The sequence below is a fragment of the Bubalus kerabau genome, chromosome 5 (assembly GCF_029407905.1).
Source record: "Bubalus kerabau isolate K-KA32 ecotype Philippines breed swamp buffalo chromosome 5, PCC_UOA_SB_1v2, whole genome shotgun sequence".
NCBI classification, from domain to species: domain Eukaryota; kingdom Metazoa; phylum Chordata; class Mammalia; order Artiodactyla; family Bovidae; genus Bubalus; species Bubalus kerabau.
The window spans coordinates 99574733-99589623 of record NC_073628.1 but is presented as its reverse complement, the minus strand read 5'-3'; the positions used below and the strand labels follow the sequence as shown (position 1 = coordinate 99589623).

At 41.4% G+C, this 14891-nt stretch overlaps 1 protein-coding gene across 5 annotated transcripts in view; it reads right to left on the bottom strand.

Moving 5' to 3' along the window:
• RERE (arginine-glutamic acid dipeptide repeats) overlaps positions 1-14891 on the bottom strand; it is a 409996-nt gene that overhangs the window by 162713 nt on the left and 232392 nt on the right. For all 5 annotated transcript variants that reach the window (XM_055582399.1, XM_055582404.1, XM_055582401.1 and 2 more), the window contains 2 exons: positions 6189-6294; positions 4661-4757 (listed from right to left, as the gene is read on the bottom strand). In XM_055582399.1, the coding sequence (XP_055438374.1) occupies positions 4661-4757; positions 6189-6294 (203 nt within the window). The remainder of the gene's footprint in view (positions 1-4660; positions 4758-6188; positions 6295-14891) is intronic.

The following is a 14891-nucleotide window of genomic DNA, read 5'->3' as shown; positions in this document are numbered from 1 at the left end:
TTGGCAAGTTATGGTATCTAATGAAGTTCTAAGCATGTACAGACAGAACAATAATAAAAACAATAAAAATGCTGTAGGTCAGTCATTTCACATACAAAAAGAACTGTGGACTGAAGCCGGAAAATGAGTCTTAAGTTGCAACACTAAGAGCTCTGAGGCTTCGTGAGAACCCTGAGGGAACTTGCAGGAGCTAAAGGAACTTTGCAAATTCTAAGGAAGGGCTGAGGAACTATATACCATGATGTCATTAATCTGTTTCAATTACTACACACATGTGATTCCAGCTGCCCATAACAAAGTAAGCAGATAATTTGATTTGGGTTGAAAAGGGGGCAATCAGAAGCCCAAAAGACATAATTTAAGGTTTCTTGGTCCAGGGCTTCCAGAAAATTCACTCTAAAACATATTCTTATGACAGTGAATTCCTAGGTTAGATGACATCTTGTAACCTGACCTACCTTGGATATTATTTTCCCAATAGGACACAGATAATCAGAAGGCTGGAAAATAGCTCTCAAGCTGATGACACAGCTGTGACCTCCTGTCTGCCCTCCTCTATCAATACTTGAGAATCTTCTGTTACAAGTGACCTGCAAATGTTGTCTGGGTCACATGTTCATAATCCAATCACAAAACAATCACTCTTGATCCTTTGATGTCAATAAAATATTATCCTTAGGGCAAAAAAAAAAAAAAAAAAAACCACCTATAATAGCAAACAAACTGCAAGCTACATTTTTTTATTTACCTTAATCTAGCTAATCTGCTGATTCTCAGAACATCTGGAGATGGCTCCTGGGGCTGAACACTTCTCCCCATGCCTGAAGTGGTCTGAGAATCCACTCAAGTCATGCCAGAGGCCACAGGGAAATGAAGTAACTGTAGCACCAAGAACTCAACACAGAACTGTACTTCATTTCACTTTTTATTTTCTTCCCTTTATGCCTTTAAGAAGCCAATTCAGAGTCATGAGCACTATTCTGGTTACTGAGTATGAGATACTCTGCAAGAGGCTTCTTCATGCTCTGTACCTTCCTGGATACAGAACCAGTTCACGGTTCTGTCACTTAATCATATGACTTTTTTTTTAAGTTTGTTAAAAAGAAGGCACTAAGGTTAACAAATGTGACCTTCGTCATGAAACCAGGGAGCAGAGCCAGGATTCAAGCTGAAGTCTCCTAATTTCCATTTGGCTCTTTTCCTATCACACCAGTGTCAGCCAAAAATACATACCTGGGAGTAAGGAGAACTCAAAAAGACTACTAACATAGTATTACTACCTGGTTATTGATCAATATAAAGAAGAAAAGAAAACAAACAGTTGTACAAACTTAGCCCCAAAGGTAGGAATGGGGGATAGCCAAGGACAGCAGCACAGCAATAATGCTGGGCAAATTCAACTCAGATTTCTACTACAGTGAAGATCCCACCATCTCTTCTGGGAATAAATCCGGATGGCAGGGGGTACGGGGGGAATGCTACAGGCTCCATTTACACAGAGAGGCTGCCTAGGAGTTCTGTTTTCCTTTTGATTTGTGATGGTGAAAGGACAAAGCTCTCTGGGCCTTTACAGCCCAACCCCAGCACCAGCTTGAAAGAGAAAGTTATACATCGGTTTCCTCCTGAGTGAATGGAAGGGCCAGAGCCCCCTCAGAGGCTCTGTGAGCCCAAAGAATCCACACAACTGAGCACTTTGATCTCTGAGAAGAATGGTGCTAAGTAAGCACTATCATTCTTTTTCTTTCTTTTTTGTCCTCCATGGTTTTTTCAGTACATTCATTTGATCCTCTTTCATGTGCCTATGGACTATTTTATTTGCCCTCTTTCAAAATTGAAGTTTATTTTTGGCAGTACTACTTTTTACCTGTGGAGAATGAAAAAAAATTCTTTCAATGGACAAACGGTGAATGAAGAATTGGAATTAAAAAATGAAAGCCTAACTCCCACCCCCATACTTTAAAATTAAAGTAATCTAGCTTTAGTGAAGAGAAAAGGAATAGAGATTCCTGGGGGCACTGCTATTCAACTCTGCTTTTATCAGAGATGATCCTATGGTGAGCACTCTGCCACTGCAAACCAGGATTATTAAGCAAAAGCAAGAACCCCCAGATGAGCCCCAGATGCAGACAAATGTCAACACACCCACAAGGGTTACAGAGCAACTACTAGACCAGATCACCAGTAACCATGTGGTGATGCTCACATTCATCTGGTGTCCTTGGGGAAAAAAACCCAACTGTCAAGTCACCCAAGAGATGCTCTGTTTGAAGCAGACAAAAATCAAATTTAAAATGACAGTTTTATAAAACCACCTCATGACCTCTTTAAAGGAAAATGCCACATGAGAAAAAAAAGCTAATCAATAAGGGTTCTAGTCACATACACGGTGAAAAGGAGATAAGGAATCACCACAATAGCACTCCAGCTCTTCGGTGGCCACTGAAGAGACGATGCCATACACAATTACAGAAGATACTGATTATAAACGAGTCAAAGTTCATTCATCTGGGTCCACCTAGAATTATCTGGAATGACTCTTTGGACCCCGTGGACTGTAGCCCACCAGGCTCCTTCATCCATAGGATTCTCCAGGCAAGAATACTGGAGTGGGTTGCCATTTCCTTCTCCATCTAAAAATGCTAAATAGTATAAAATGACTATACAGATCTGACTATCAGTCTCTGATAAATTTTCAAATAAATTTGCTGTAAGCAAATATATAAAAATCCATTGAATAACCAGAGTAACTTATCTCACATGTTTACTTAACTTAAACTCTAAATTGATTAAAAATCATTCACCTGAATCAATGAAATAAGAAGGGGGTGTGGGGGTGGGAAGCATGTGAAACAGGTAAGAAATTATCCCAGGATCAATCCACTTGCCTTAGCTGACAATTCAATGGTTCCATCAATCTGTCCAACCTTCCATTAATTCACTTTGTTCAGCATGCAAGTTTAAGATTGGAAAACCACCACCCCCAAGAAGACATGAAAAGCTTGGGGGAATTTTGAAAGAAATTTATAAAACACTACAGGAATTCTCCAAATGTATCTCAAGTTCTATAAGAAGCCAAATCTAACCCCATACACGCCTTTCCTTACAGCAGGGACTGGCAGACTACAGTCTGCAATCCAAAGCTGGTCTACCACCTGCTCTTGTACAGCCTGAGATCTAAGAATGGTTTTTCCATTTTTAAATGGCTACAAATTAAGTCAGAGAAGACTTGCATCTCCTGACATGTGGAAATTAAATGAAATTCAGACCTCACTGTTCACAAGTAAAGTTTTACTGGCACACAGCCATCTCACTTATTTACACATTGCCTCTGGCTTTTGTGCTACGATGGCTGAGCTGAGTAGCTGCAATTAGAGACCATGAAAGACTATCTGACCAAAAAAGTTTGCCCAAACCTGCCCTGTGTTAAAAGTTGCTACACTTTGCCTTGAAATAACTGGCTTGAGCTACTCAGCTTTATACAAGAGGCTCCAGATGGTTCTGCTGAATACCATCTGAGCAATATAATAGAGAAATCACTCTATCTCATTGTAGCTAAATGCCAGCAAATCCCTATGATTTGTTTTCAAACTGTATTCTTAAACAAAGAAAGTGGTTCTTTCACCGTTTTTGTTATTTCCAATGGGGGAAAATGTATAATAAAATCTCTTGTCTTATTCCTTTACCACTTAAGAAGCCCCAAGTCTCCATCTCATAAACAAAATATACCAGAATAAATAGTTATCTTTTTCTTGAAAGGGACAGAAAATACCAAAAGGTATGAAGCTTATGGTCACTTTTTTGGCATATTACTGAAGACTCTAAGACTAGCAGCAACGTTACCTCAGAATAAAATCTTCAATATGCTTTCCCCATTCCCAAGTAACGGGCTTCCCAGGCGGCACAGCGGTAAAGAATCTGCCTTCCAAAATGCAGGAGACACAAGAAATGTGGGTTCTATCCCTTGATGGGGAAGATCCCCTGGAGGAGGAAATGGCAACCCATTCCAGTATTCTTGCCTGGAGAATCCCATGGACAGAGGAATCTGGCAGGCTACAGTCCTTGGGATCGCACAGAGTCGGACACAAGTAAGCGACTAAAACTTTTCTAGTGGCAGAGACTGAATCTTCAGGCAAAAATCTATATAATAATCAGTCATGTCCGACTCTTTGTGACCCCATGGACTGTAGCCCGCCAGGATCCCTGTCCATGGGATTCTCCAGCCAAGAATACTGGAGTGGGTAGCCATTTCCTCCTCCAGGGGATCTTCCCAACCCAGGTATTAAACATGGGTCTCCTGCATTGCAGGCAGATTCTTTACCATTTGAGCCACCAGGGAAGCCCAATCTGTGTAACACCTCACCCTATGTAATTCAGCAATAAATTTTCAAAGAAATAAAATACATAACTACAGGGGGTGGGGAGGAAGGAAGGAAGGAAGAAAAAAATATAGATTTTCCCTCCACCCAGATTAGTGAAGACAGAGGCCACCTCTCAGACCCCAACAATCCACAAAGTTCACGCCGAGTGCCAGCTTGCTGAGACAACGCATGGAGTGTGACTGGTATTACGATATCAGATGAGATCAGGACAGCTCAGACTCTCTACCTGCATGCTTGATGACTTCTCCTCCACAGAAGGATCACGCATCTTGGGTGCTTACCTGAGGGCAGCGGCGTGGTAAGTGTCAACGTAATCGGAAATGAAGAGCTCTCGGTTCTTGATAACTGGGTCTGTAATGACAAGTTCTCTTCCAGAGTCTGTCCAAAAAAGAAAATAAGAAAAAATTAATTAGGAGAATATTATAACTGAGTTTCCCAAAATAGGAAAATTCTACAAAATTTTTCTTTCAGGTTCAACTTCTACTATAAAAAGCACAATAAATAACAGTCCTGGTCAGCAAAACTAAGAGGAATAACATACAGCAGGAGTAACAGGAAAAAGTGTCCTGCCGAATGTGTTTTTGCCTGTTAAGTCCCCACCTTTGCTGAAATGCTTAAGCACAAAATAAAAGAAGGGAAAAGAAACAACTATCATGCTTTAGCAACTTGCTAACCACTAAAAAAGTTACTCATCTTGTGCATCTTATATTTTACTGCTAAACTATATTTAAAAAAGAATCATTTAACTGCTTTAACAGAACTTTTAATAGTTTCAAAAAAGAAAAAAAAATGGTAAAACATAGAAGACTATTATTCTTCAAAGCTGTTTGCATATTATTGCACTCACAGGCTTGACCTCTAATGTGACCTTAATTAAAAAAAAAAAAAAAATAGGAAAAGAAAACTGTTTTTGACCACTGGTTTGTTGACTCAAAACTCATCTCCCAAAGCAGTGTGAAGGAGTGAGACAACCACAGATATAAGGGCCATAGAGCTGGACCCCTGCCCTGGGGCCTCCACTCAGAAGACAGGAAGTCTCGTCAACTCTCTTAGCCTCTCTGAGCCCTGATTTCCTCATCTAGAAGTGGGGAGTGACAACCCCTAAAGCATATAAATAATGGGTAACAAATGTCGATCAGCTAGAATGAGGCCTAGCACCTTTCAAAACAAGAAGTCAATGAAAAGAAGCTATTACACATCTGAATAAATGGAATGTACACTTATGTAACGTACATTCATATGTACACTACATATACATATATTACATATGTACACTCATATGCCAATAAAGTTATTGGGTAGAAACTACAATGCGAGTGGAAGAAAAAAATAAAAGATGCTCTGAACTACCTTCCTACTGTTCTAAAAGTCAATACTCAAACTAAATTTCAAAATACTCAAGAAAGCTCTGCTTTGAAAACTGAAGTTCATAACCCTGAATTTAGAGAAGTTCAAAAATAGTTATTTAAAAGAAACAAAAAGCAATTCTATAAGATTATAAGTGTCATTAGTTCAACATTAGGTGAGAAAAAGGAATAAGAAGATGAAGCTACTTTTATTTCTGAAAATGTATCTTGACTCCAAGTTCAAGGAGAAGATGTTACCTGCACATGATCAGTTTACTTCTCTTTTAAGGCAGAAGCAGTAAAAGAACCCAACAAAAAAGTGAACACTCCAGTAAAGTCTTTATAAAATGCTTTTTCAGTGAAAATTTTGGACAGTGGTTATCTCTATTTAATGAACGTTCTTAGAAAGAACTTTGCCCAAAGCTAAGAAAGTGTAAGGGTCAAACCAGAAGGTGATACTTACCATTTTCATTATGTCGATCCTGAACCAAATGCTGGTACACAGAATCTGGGACTTCAGACTGACGGTAGTACCATTTGACGTTCATGAGTAGATGGTCCCTCTTACTCTGAAAAGGAAAATCTAACAGCATTAGGAACAGGACTGCAGGCGCCCACAGGCGCATACCACACCCATGATCAAAAGCCCCTGGGAACAGGCGGACAGGCAGAGGAGGGGACACACAATTACCACCAGCACCACAAAATATGGACAGGTTAATTATGAGGTCAATTTTTACATTTTGAAAAATCCCAGCCAAAATACCCTTATGACTCTATCCCTCAAAGTAACATTTCAGGAAACAAAGGAAACCAAACCTGAATCTATGCATCTTCCCAGTTTAATTAACTAATTCATTCAGTGTTATATTTTTTTAAATTTAACATTAACTATGTACGCAGTACGACATGAATACATACTTTTTCTACCTTAAGATTTAATTGTTTTGCAAATATTTAGAAACTGTTTTCAGCACACTGTCAAGGCCATTAAGGGCAATAAATCAGAAAGAATTTACCCAGCAAGACCTAACAGATCTCTTCAAGGACTGCCAATCACCCAGACTGAATTATATCCTCCCTCCCTTTTTCTGTCATCTATCGCTCTATTGCAATGAACACAGCAAACTATCGCTGGTGAGGAAGATACTATGAGTCCATGGAGGGGGGATCCTGTCTCATTTATCTTGGAATGTCCTGAGAACAGAACACCTTAGACATAAATATTTATGAATAAGGAAGAGTCCGATGATTATCAGGGTCCTGTAGATGTGTGTGGCATACTTAACCAAGTTATCCCTGAAAGTTAGCTTGTTTCTAGTTCATTCAAAGAGTAAAGGACCAAATACTGTCTCTTTCCATGTGAAGGCTGTGGAGGGCTTGAGGGGCCACCTCCGTGCACCTGGCCGAGAAGCATCTCAGCTTGGCAGTAAGCTACGGCTTCCAGGGCCTCAGCAAACACTTCTCCAACTGAGCTGAGGGCAGTAACAGACCTCCCCAAGGTGAGCGCAACGCCAGTCCTCTCAGCAGCCTCTACCTTCTCATCCCAAGTCCACAGTCAGAAACGAATGAGAACTAAAAATCGAGAAATGTTTCATGTTTATAAAAGAGATGGCCAAAGCCTAAAGCAGGTCAGAGGAGCTTTCTCTCATGAAGTCAGATCCTTCAGGTTTAATAAATGAGAAGATATGAAGTCTTCACTAAAAGGCCAGGATGGCTCTAAACTATTTTTGCTAAAATACCTAAGCCATTTGAAGAACCAGAAAGAAAAAAGAAAACAACTGCCAGAAGCCTTGACTGAACTCAAATATGAAGAACCACTGTTCCAAAGTAAATACCATACACACTAAGATTCTTACTTTTACAATTAACTCTGTCAAATACAGGGCATCATTACTAGTTTGAGTAGAACAGATTGCATACAAAGAATAATCCTACATAATGGGTACTTTTTAGTTTTTATCCATTTTGCACTTTTATATTCTATACTATTTATACTGCAGGTAGGAAAAGGTGGACAAATCAGTAGGCTGCATGAAAAGAATACATGTTACATATAGTATAGGAGTTTATATATAGACAGGAGTTTACAGACAGAAGCAATTACTTCCAGCAAGGGATTATGGAGGAAGCAACATCTGACCTGGGGGAAAATGGGAAACATTTCAATGAATTTTTTTCTAGGCAAAGGAGGAGATCTAAGAAAGACACAAAGATAGAGAAAGCACAAGACACGCATAAGATACACGCACGTGGTCCACCTGCCTGCAGCACAGGAAGGCATTCTGTGTGACACTGAGGAACCTGAATCTCACAGGAGTTTGACCTTCGGTAGCTTCTAACAAATGGGGTCTTCTATCTGCACTGCTGACCAAAGCCACAGGCAGTGAAATCCAAAACACTGGGCCATGGGAGAGCAGTGGGATGGCTGCGGTTTCTTCCCAAGGCAGGGTGATGAAGAGCAAGACCAAGACACAAGCAGGCACCAGGGACAGAAGGAGACACGCCAGGGGAGGAGGGGTTGAGCCTGGGCAGCAGTTCTCAGGGATAAACCCACTTAAGTAAACACACTGTTCACTACTGGGTCTCGTGAACTAGAACCACGGACACTGGCCCCAGATGAGCCTGCTGCACAGCCTGCCTGGCACCCTGTTAGATGTGAGGCAGCATCCTTCGGCCCCCAGCCACTGCCAGCGCCCCTCCCTCCTCACTGTGACAACCACAACGTCTTCAAACACTGCCAAACGTCCCCTTCCCGTACAAAATACTCCCAGCTGAAAACCAATGGTCTGATGGTTTCCTTTTCAAGGAAAGCTAAAGCATAATGGTAAGACTAAACACTGGTTCAAGCACTGCTGTGCTGGGAACATGGACTACAGGGAAGTGAAGGGATGTCTATCATGGTTCAAATCCCCACTCCATCACTTCCCTGTCACATGACTCTGAGCACATTACTAAGATTCTTTTCATCTACCCTTCTGTAAAACAGGATTATGGAAAACTACCTAAAAGGACACATAAAAACACTGTAGCTGAACAGGTACCCAAAGAGTACTGTTTCCTCTGATAGTAAGTGACTCCAACTAGCGCTTCACAGAAAACGTCGAGAACTGTCAGAGTGATGTCTTCTCCAGAATATGGATTCTTCCAGGAGATGACAGTGATGTCTACCCACTCAGCTACTAACAGATGCTTCAACACTCACAGGAATGAATTACCTGATACAGCACAAAGGAATTCAGATCAACCAGCAATTCTAGCAACACTATTCTAAAATTTATACTTTTATGTATTTCTGCAACACATCGAAGACGTATGAATATCAAAACCAGACAAAGATACCACAAAAAAAAAGTTACAGGCCAATATCTCTGATGAATATAGACACAAAAATTCTCAACAAAATATTAGCCAACCGAATCCAACAACACATAAGAAAGATCACACACCACGACCAAGTGTGATTCATCCCAGGTTCACAAGGATGGTTCAACAAACACAAATCAATCAACGTGACACAACCACATCAACAAAAGACAAAAACCACAAGGTCATCTCAAAAGATGCAGAAAAAACATAAGGTATTTGAAAATGTGAAGGCAACGGAAATAACTTTTTAAAAGTATTAACGATGGGCAATCAGACAATGCCTCTTTTTCAGAACCAAGCCAGTGATTCTGGTGATGCTCTGAGGTATAATATCTGTGTTATCTTCTGACCCGGGCACACTTAATGACTCCGCCCACACAGAATTACCACTCTGGTCTGTTTGCATTTGGATTTACTACTCCTATTATCAGCCTTTACAAAGGGAGCTGAAAGCTTACTGGATTTCCCAGTGCAATACTACCTGACAACCAGGGAGTGGCGGCATTGTGCTACCAAAGCCTCCAACTCTGGATTCCACAGATGGAACACAACAAAGGCAGGCAGGCTCAGTGTAAAACACAAGTTCTAAAGCGATGTAAATAGCTGTAATGGACACAATCTTCCTAAAGAGGCTGGGAATCTGGTTGAAGATGAAACGTCTATAAAGGGAGGCACTGTGCTGCTTCAGAGACTCTAGACTAAAATCAGATAACCTAGGATTTTGGTGCTGTCTGCAGTCACTAGTCAGCTGGGGGTGACCTTGGTGGAGTCATCTGCCATCTGACAAGTGAGGGACAGAACAGGATGATTCCATGGTCTGGTTCCATCCTATTTGCTTATGTGTAGATTTCTTCCCCAGATGAAACCAAGTGGATAAAGTAGGACCGGGAAAGCACCCTCATGCTTCCTTTGTATCACACAATGGTGTTACCTAACACTACCATCCTCAGGAGTCTTAGGAATTAAAACATCCTTTCCCACAGAAGCTGATGCTGTGCACTGAGGAAGAGCAGAAGGGAGTACAGCGCACAGGACTGTCTCCCTCAGCCACCTCAGATCCATGGGTACTGCTCAACCAGAAATCTCCATCTTCTTTACCCTTTTCACTAGGCTACTGCTGCTGCTAAGTCACTTCAGTCGTGTCTGACTCTGTGCAACCCCATAGATGGAAGCCCACCAGGCTCCCCCGTCCCTGGGATTCTCCAGGCAAGAACACTGGAGTGGGTTGCCATTTCCTTCTCCAGTGCATGGAAGTGGAAAGTGAAAGTAAAGTTGCTCAGTCGTGTCCGACTCTTCGCGACCCCATGGACTACAGCCTACCAGGCTCCTCCGTCCATGGGATTTTCCAGGCAAGAGTACTGGAGTGGGGTGCCATTGCCTTCTCCATTTCACTAGGCCAAGACCTGCTCAAAATCACAATTAAAGGCAGGCATGAACTTGGAGATCATCTGATTCAACACAAACCACCTGGGTTTGACTCATGGCTTTGCAACTTACTGTGCTGTGTGACTTAAGACCAATTACTTCTCCAAGGCTCAGTTCTCTCACACATAAAATGAGGGAAAATACTAGTTTATAACTCATTAGGTTGTGAGAATTAAATAAATGAATATAAGTAGAGTGGATTGGCTCTCAATAAATGCTGGATGTTACTATCACTATTTTACAGATGAAGAGAGAAGTTAAATTAAGAGGCTGGTTATAAATTTTGCTTTTCACAGATCCAAAATTATGCTCCTAACAGCAATACAAAAACACACCAAATAGCAAATTAGGGGGAAAGTTCTTCACTTTTGCAACAATTCAAGAAGCATGTCAAGTATTTCTAACAAATATGCCTCATCATTGACTCTGGAAGTCTGCATAAAGGTCAAAGTGCTTATGAATGAGACAGTTTAACACAATGCTGAATGAAGAAGGAAGTGGTGAAAAGCCCCTCAAGTGAAGGTGTCCTGGGGTATAATTCTGAACACAGAGAAGAGGCCACTGGGGAGGAAGTATTTCCACCAATTTTTCTTTAAGGAGAAAGAAATGTATTGACTGCTTCCAGGTGGTAGGAGACACCAGCATGAAAACCACCAAACAGCAGCACATTCAATCTGCTTACAGTGAAGTCTCAGTGGCTCTGAGCAGGAAAGGAGACAGGCCGATTATGGGTTGAATTATGGATCTGTCCACATACCTGGCCTGGATTTCTTGAAATGAGGGATGCATGTAAATTTAAGGAGATAAAGAGTTTAAGAGAAGACAAAACTCATCACCGTGTGGGTTTAGAAAAGACAGCTCGACTGGAAGGTGTTTGAAAGAAATGGCAACCCACTCCAGTACTCTTGCCTGGAAAATCCCATGGACAGAGGAGCCTGGTAGGCTACAGTCCATGAGGTCGCAGGGTCAGACACGACTGAGCGACTTCTCTCTCTATAGGGAGGATTTCCAGATCTCTGCATGGTAGGCAATAGGTTTAGAATTGATGAATGTAAAAGTCAGAACTGAAATTAAACATTCAGAGTAAGATTACTGACAAACGCTGGAGAAAAAGGCAGACACCAGACCAGAAAGGCAAACAGGAGGCTCTGCTGAAGTGACACTGGTTCATTCTATTAACAGCACACAAGTAGCCCATCCTAAATGTAAATATATGTGATTCAAGGTCAAGAAGTCAATTTCCCTTCCTAGTGATCTTTCATGATTGTTAGTACAGTACTTTTGTTTATCTTAAATAGCCAATCTGTGTCCTTCCTAGGACCATATTTTTCCTGGGAAAAATTTTCACACAATATAAAAACATAAGAGAAATGCAGGGGTCGGGGGGATGGGGTGGATGGAGAAGGGCAGGCACTCACTAATGACCAAATAGACAAGTACAGAGTTTCCCTTTTCAATATTCCTTATTTCCAACCAGAATGGGAACAAGGATAACTTCATACTCACCTGCATTACACAGGAAGGACCTTCTTTGCCCATCAATCACCCACCAGGCCTTGGAAGGTATCAGAACTCCCAGAGCCCTCCAAACAGACCATTCTAATCCCCCCACCGTTATCAGATGTGATAGATGGATCAGGGCCAAAGACAACCTAACTAGGATATGAAGGTGGATTCATCAAATGAACAATTTGCAAAGTCAAAATAATCTTCTGGAGACAACAGAGCTCTTCCTTCAAAATTTTAACTGCTTAGTTCTTGGGAGCTCACATTTCAAATAATGGAAGGTCCAGATTCAGAGTCAGGTAAAATCAGACCAAAATCCTTGTTGTATAAAAAGTCAAAATAGTCAGGTTTTTCCAGAAATTTGGGGAATAAAAACAGTTAACATTTGTATATGATATGGCTTAAGAAGATTCCCTCTGAAGAAACTTGTCATGCATCTCCTCAAAACAGAGACAGTAAAGAGTTACCCTCCCAGGGTGCTGCATGGCTAGTATGGAGTAGAATGTCAACCCCGCTGAGGCCACTCCACCACAGGTGATGCTTGCTGGGAAGATCACCCACACAAGACCTTAAGACACAGTCTTAGGAGCTTCAACCATTCCTGACTGGGGGAGGGGACTAGGGACAGAGAGGGGTCTAAGATTACTCTTCTTCAAAGGCCAAGCACAACTCCAGGCAGGCTTCCCAGGTGGCTCAGCAGTAAAGAATCTGCCTGCCATGCAGGAAAGATGGGTTCCATCTCTGGGTCGGGAAGACTCCCCTGGAAGAGGAAGTGGCACCCACTCCAGTATTCTTGCCTGGAAAATCCCACGGACAGAGGAGTCTGGCAGGCTACAGTCCATGGGGTCGCAAAGAGTCGGACACAATTCCAGGCCCAAGCACAGGCGGATCAGTCCATAGATAAGCTTTCCATACCAACCACAAGATCATCATTACTCAACTGTGTGGATAAACATCTGGACTAAGATTAGTCCAACTGAAATCAGGTAGGAAATATTTTGTAACATTATTTTAAACAACTACTCTGTTTCTAACATAAGACACTAGCAATGTAAAATTTTCTATACATCTGTATCTAAAGAGCTTTACAGCCATAACAATTCAAAATGCCATCAGAGTTACAGGAACACATAAATGCCACCAGGGCTCAGGCCATCAAAGTCCACCCATCTCAGCGTTTGGCTCTGGCACGGGTCCCAGGAGGTTAGGAAAAGGCTGAAACACTGGCTCCAGAGTCTTGTTCTCAAAGGAGAAAGGGCTTCGAGTATCTCCTACAGATAATCACACAATCATGTACAAATCTTAATGTACTGAGACAGTAACTAAATATTTTGCTTCATTGTATTTGAGAGCATAGAGGAAGGGCGAGCCAGTCTGACACTGAGTAAACAAAGCATCCACACTTGTTCTGTCCTAAAATGCCCTTCCTCCAACTTTCTCAGATACATCCACCACCCAGTGGTGACTGAATGGACCTGTCCAAGAACTATGACTGAGCACATCTCCCATACAGAGGCCACAACACTTGAGTTTCTAACACAGAAACCTGTTTAGTGGTGTGATGCTTAACTTTTATGTGTCAACTTGACTGTGCTAAGGGTTGCCCAGATAACTGGTAAAACATTATTTCTGGGTGTGCCTGTGTAGGTGTTTCTGGAAGAGCACAGAATTTGAGTCAGTAGACTGAGCAAAGAGATTTGCCCTCCCAATGTGGACGAGCATCATCCAAATCTCTTAAGGACCCAAAAGGAACAAAAAGAAGAAGGAAGAGCAGGTTCTTTCTCTCTTTTTGAGCTGGCCATCTATTTTTCCTGCCATCAGCCATCAGAGCTCCTTTCTTGGGCCTTTGGACTGTACAAGCAGCTATTTATCATGTACTGACTAGCATTTGCAAATGGACATAACCTGAAACTACACAGGGGTCTACTCAGAACTAGCATGGTGAATAAAATAGATAAAAGAAACAGAAACAAACCATATCCATTTGACTACGCTGCTTACGGCTCGAAGGCCCTAGAATCAAGGTTGTGACAAGCTCAATTCACAAACCTGTGGCACTCAATCCAAAAGACTGTTTTCAAGAGACTGCATCAGCCTCTGGGCCTGTGCAAAAGGATATAAATCACCTGTAATCAGATGGTGAAGCAGGACGGTACAACTCAGGGAAGGCAGAAGACTTTTTACAGTGTTTACAACCAAAATGTACAGATGACTGGTTAATATGAATCCCCAGAAAAATGATGCAACTAAAAATGTTGAAACACCAGCTCCAATGATCAGAAATAAATCTTCAAAATCACTGCTTCTTAATGATGAGTTATTAATGGTAGAATCAAAAAGATGCATGAGAACACAATTATCTCTCTACTGCTAACTATGGAGTCAAACCTTAAGGCAGTTTCTATGGAGGATGACATTATGTATGAACAATGAAATTTGCAGCGTTGAGACCAAAACTGAGTGCAGAGGGTAAAGCTGCGGAAATTCATCTTTCTTGGCCTCAGAAGATAGCAAGCACATAGCATCATTAGGTAACCTCTCCTGTCCTTGTCCTCTTAAACTGAATAAAGAGTGCATGTCATACATACACACACACACACACACACACACACAGATTCCCCCAAATCTGCAGCAAAAATCCCTTCCTAAAAGCAAGTATTCTTTCCAGCAGCTTTGATTACACAAGAAAAATCCATAACAACAAATTTTCTATTTGGCCCAAAAGATTTCACCCACCAAGAGAAAAATCACTGTTTGTAGACAGCACCACAAGAAATGGCCAAATTGCTCATAATCCCTAATTAAAGAGAATTATGCATTCCACTGAGTTTCTTTCTTAAACAATCAAGCCCCCAAACTACAAAGT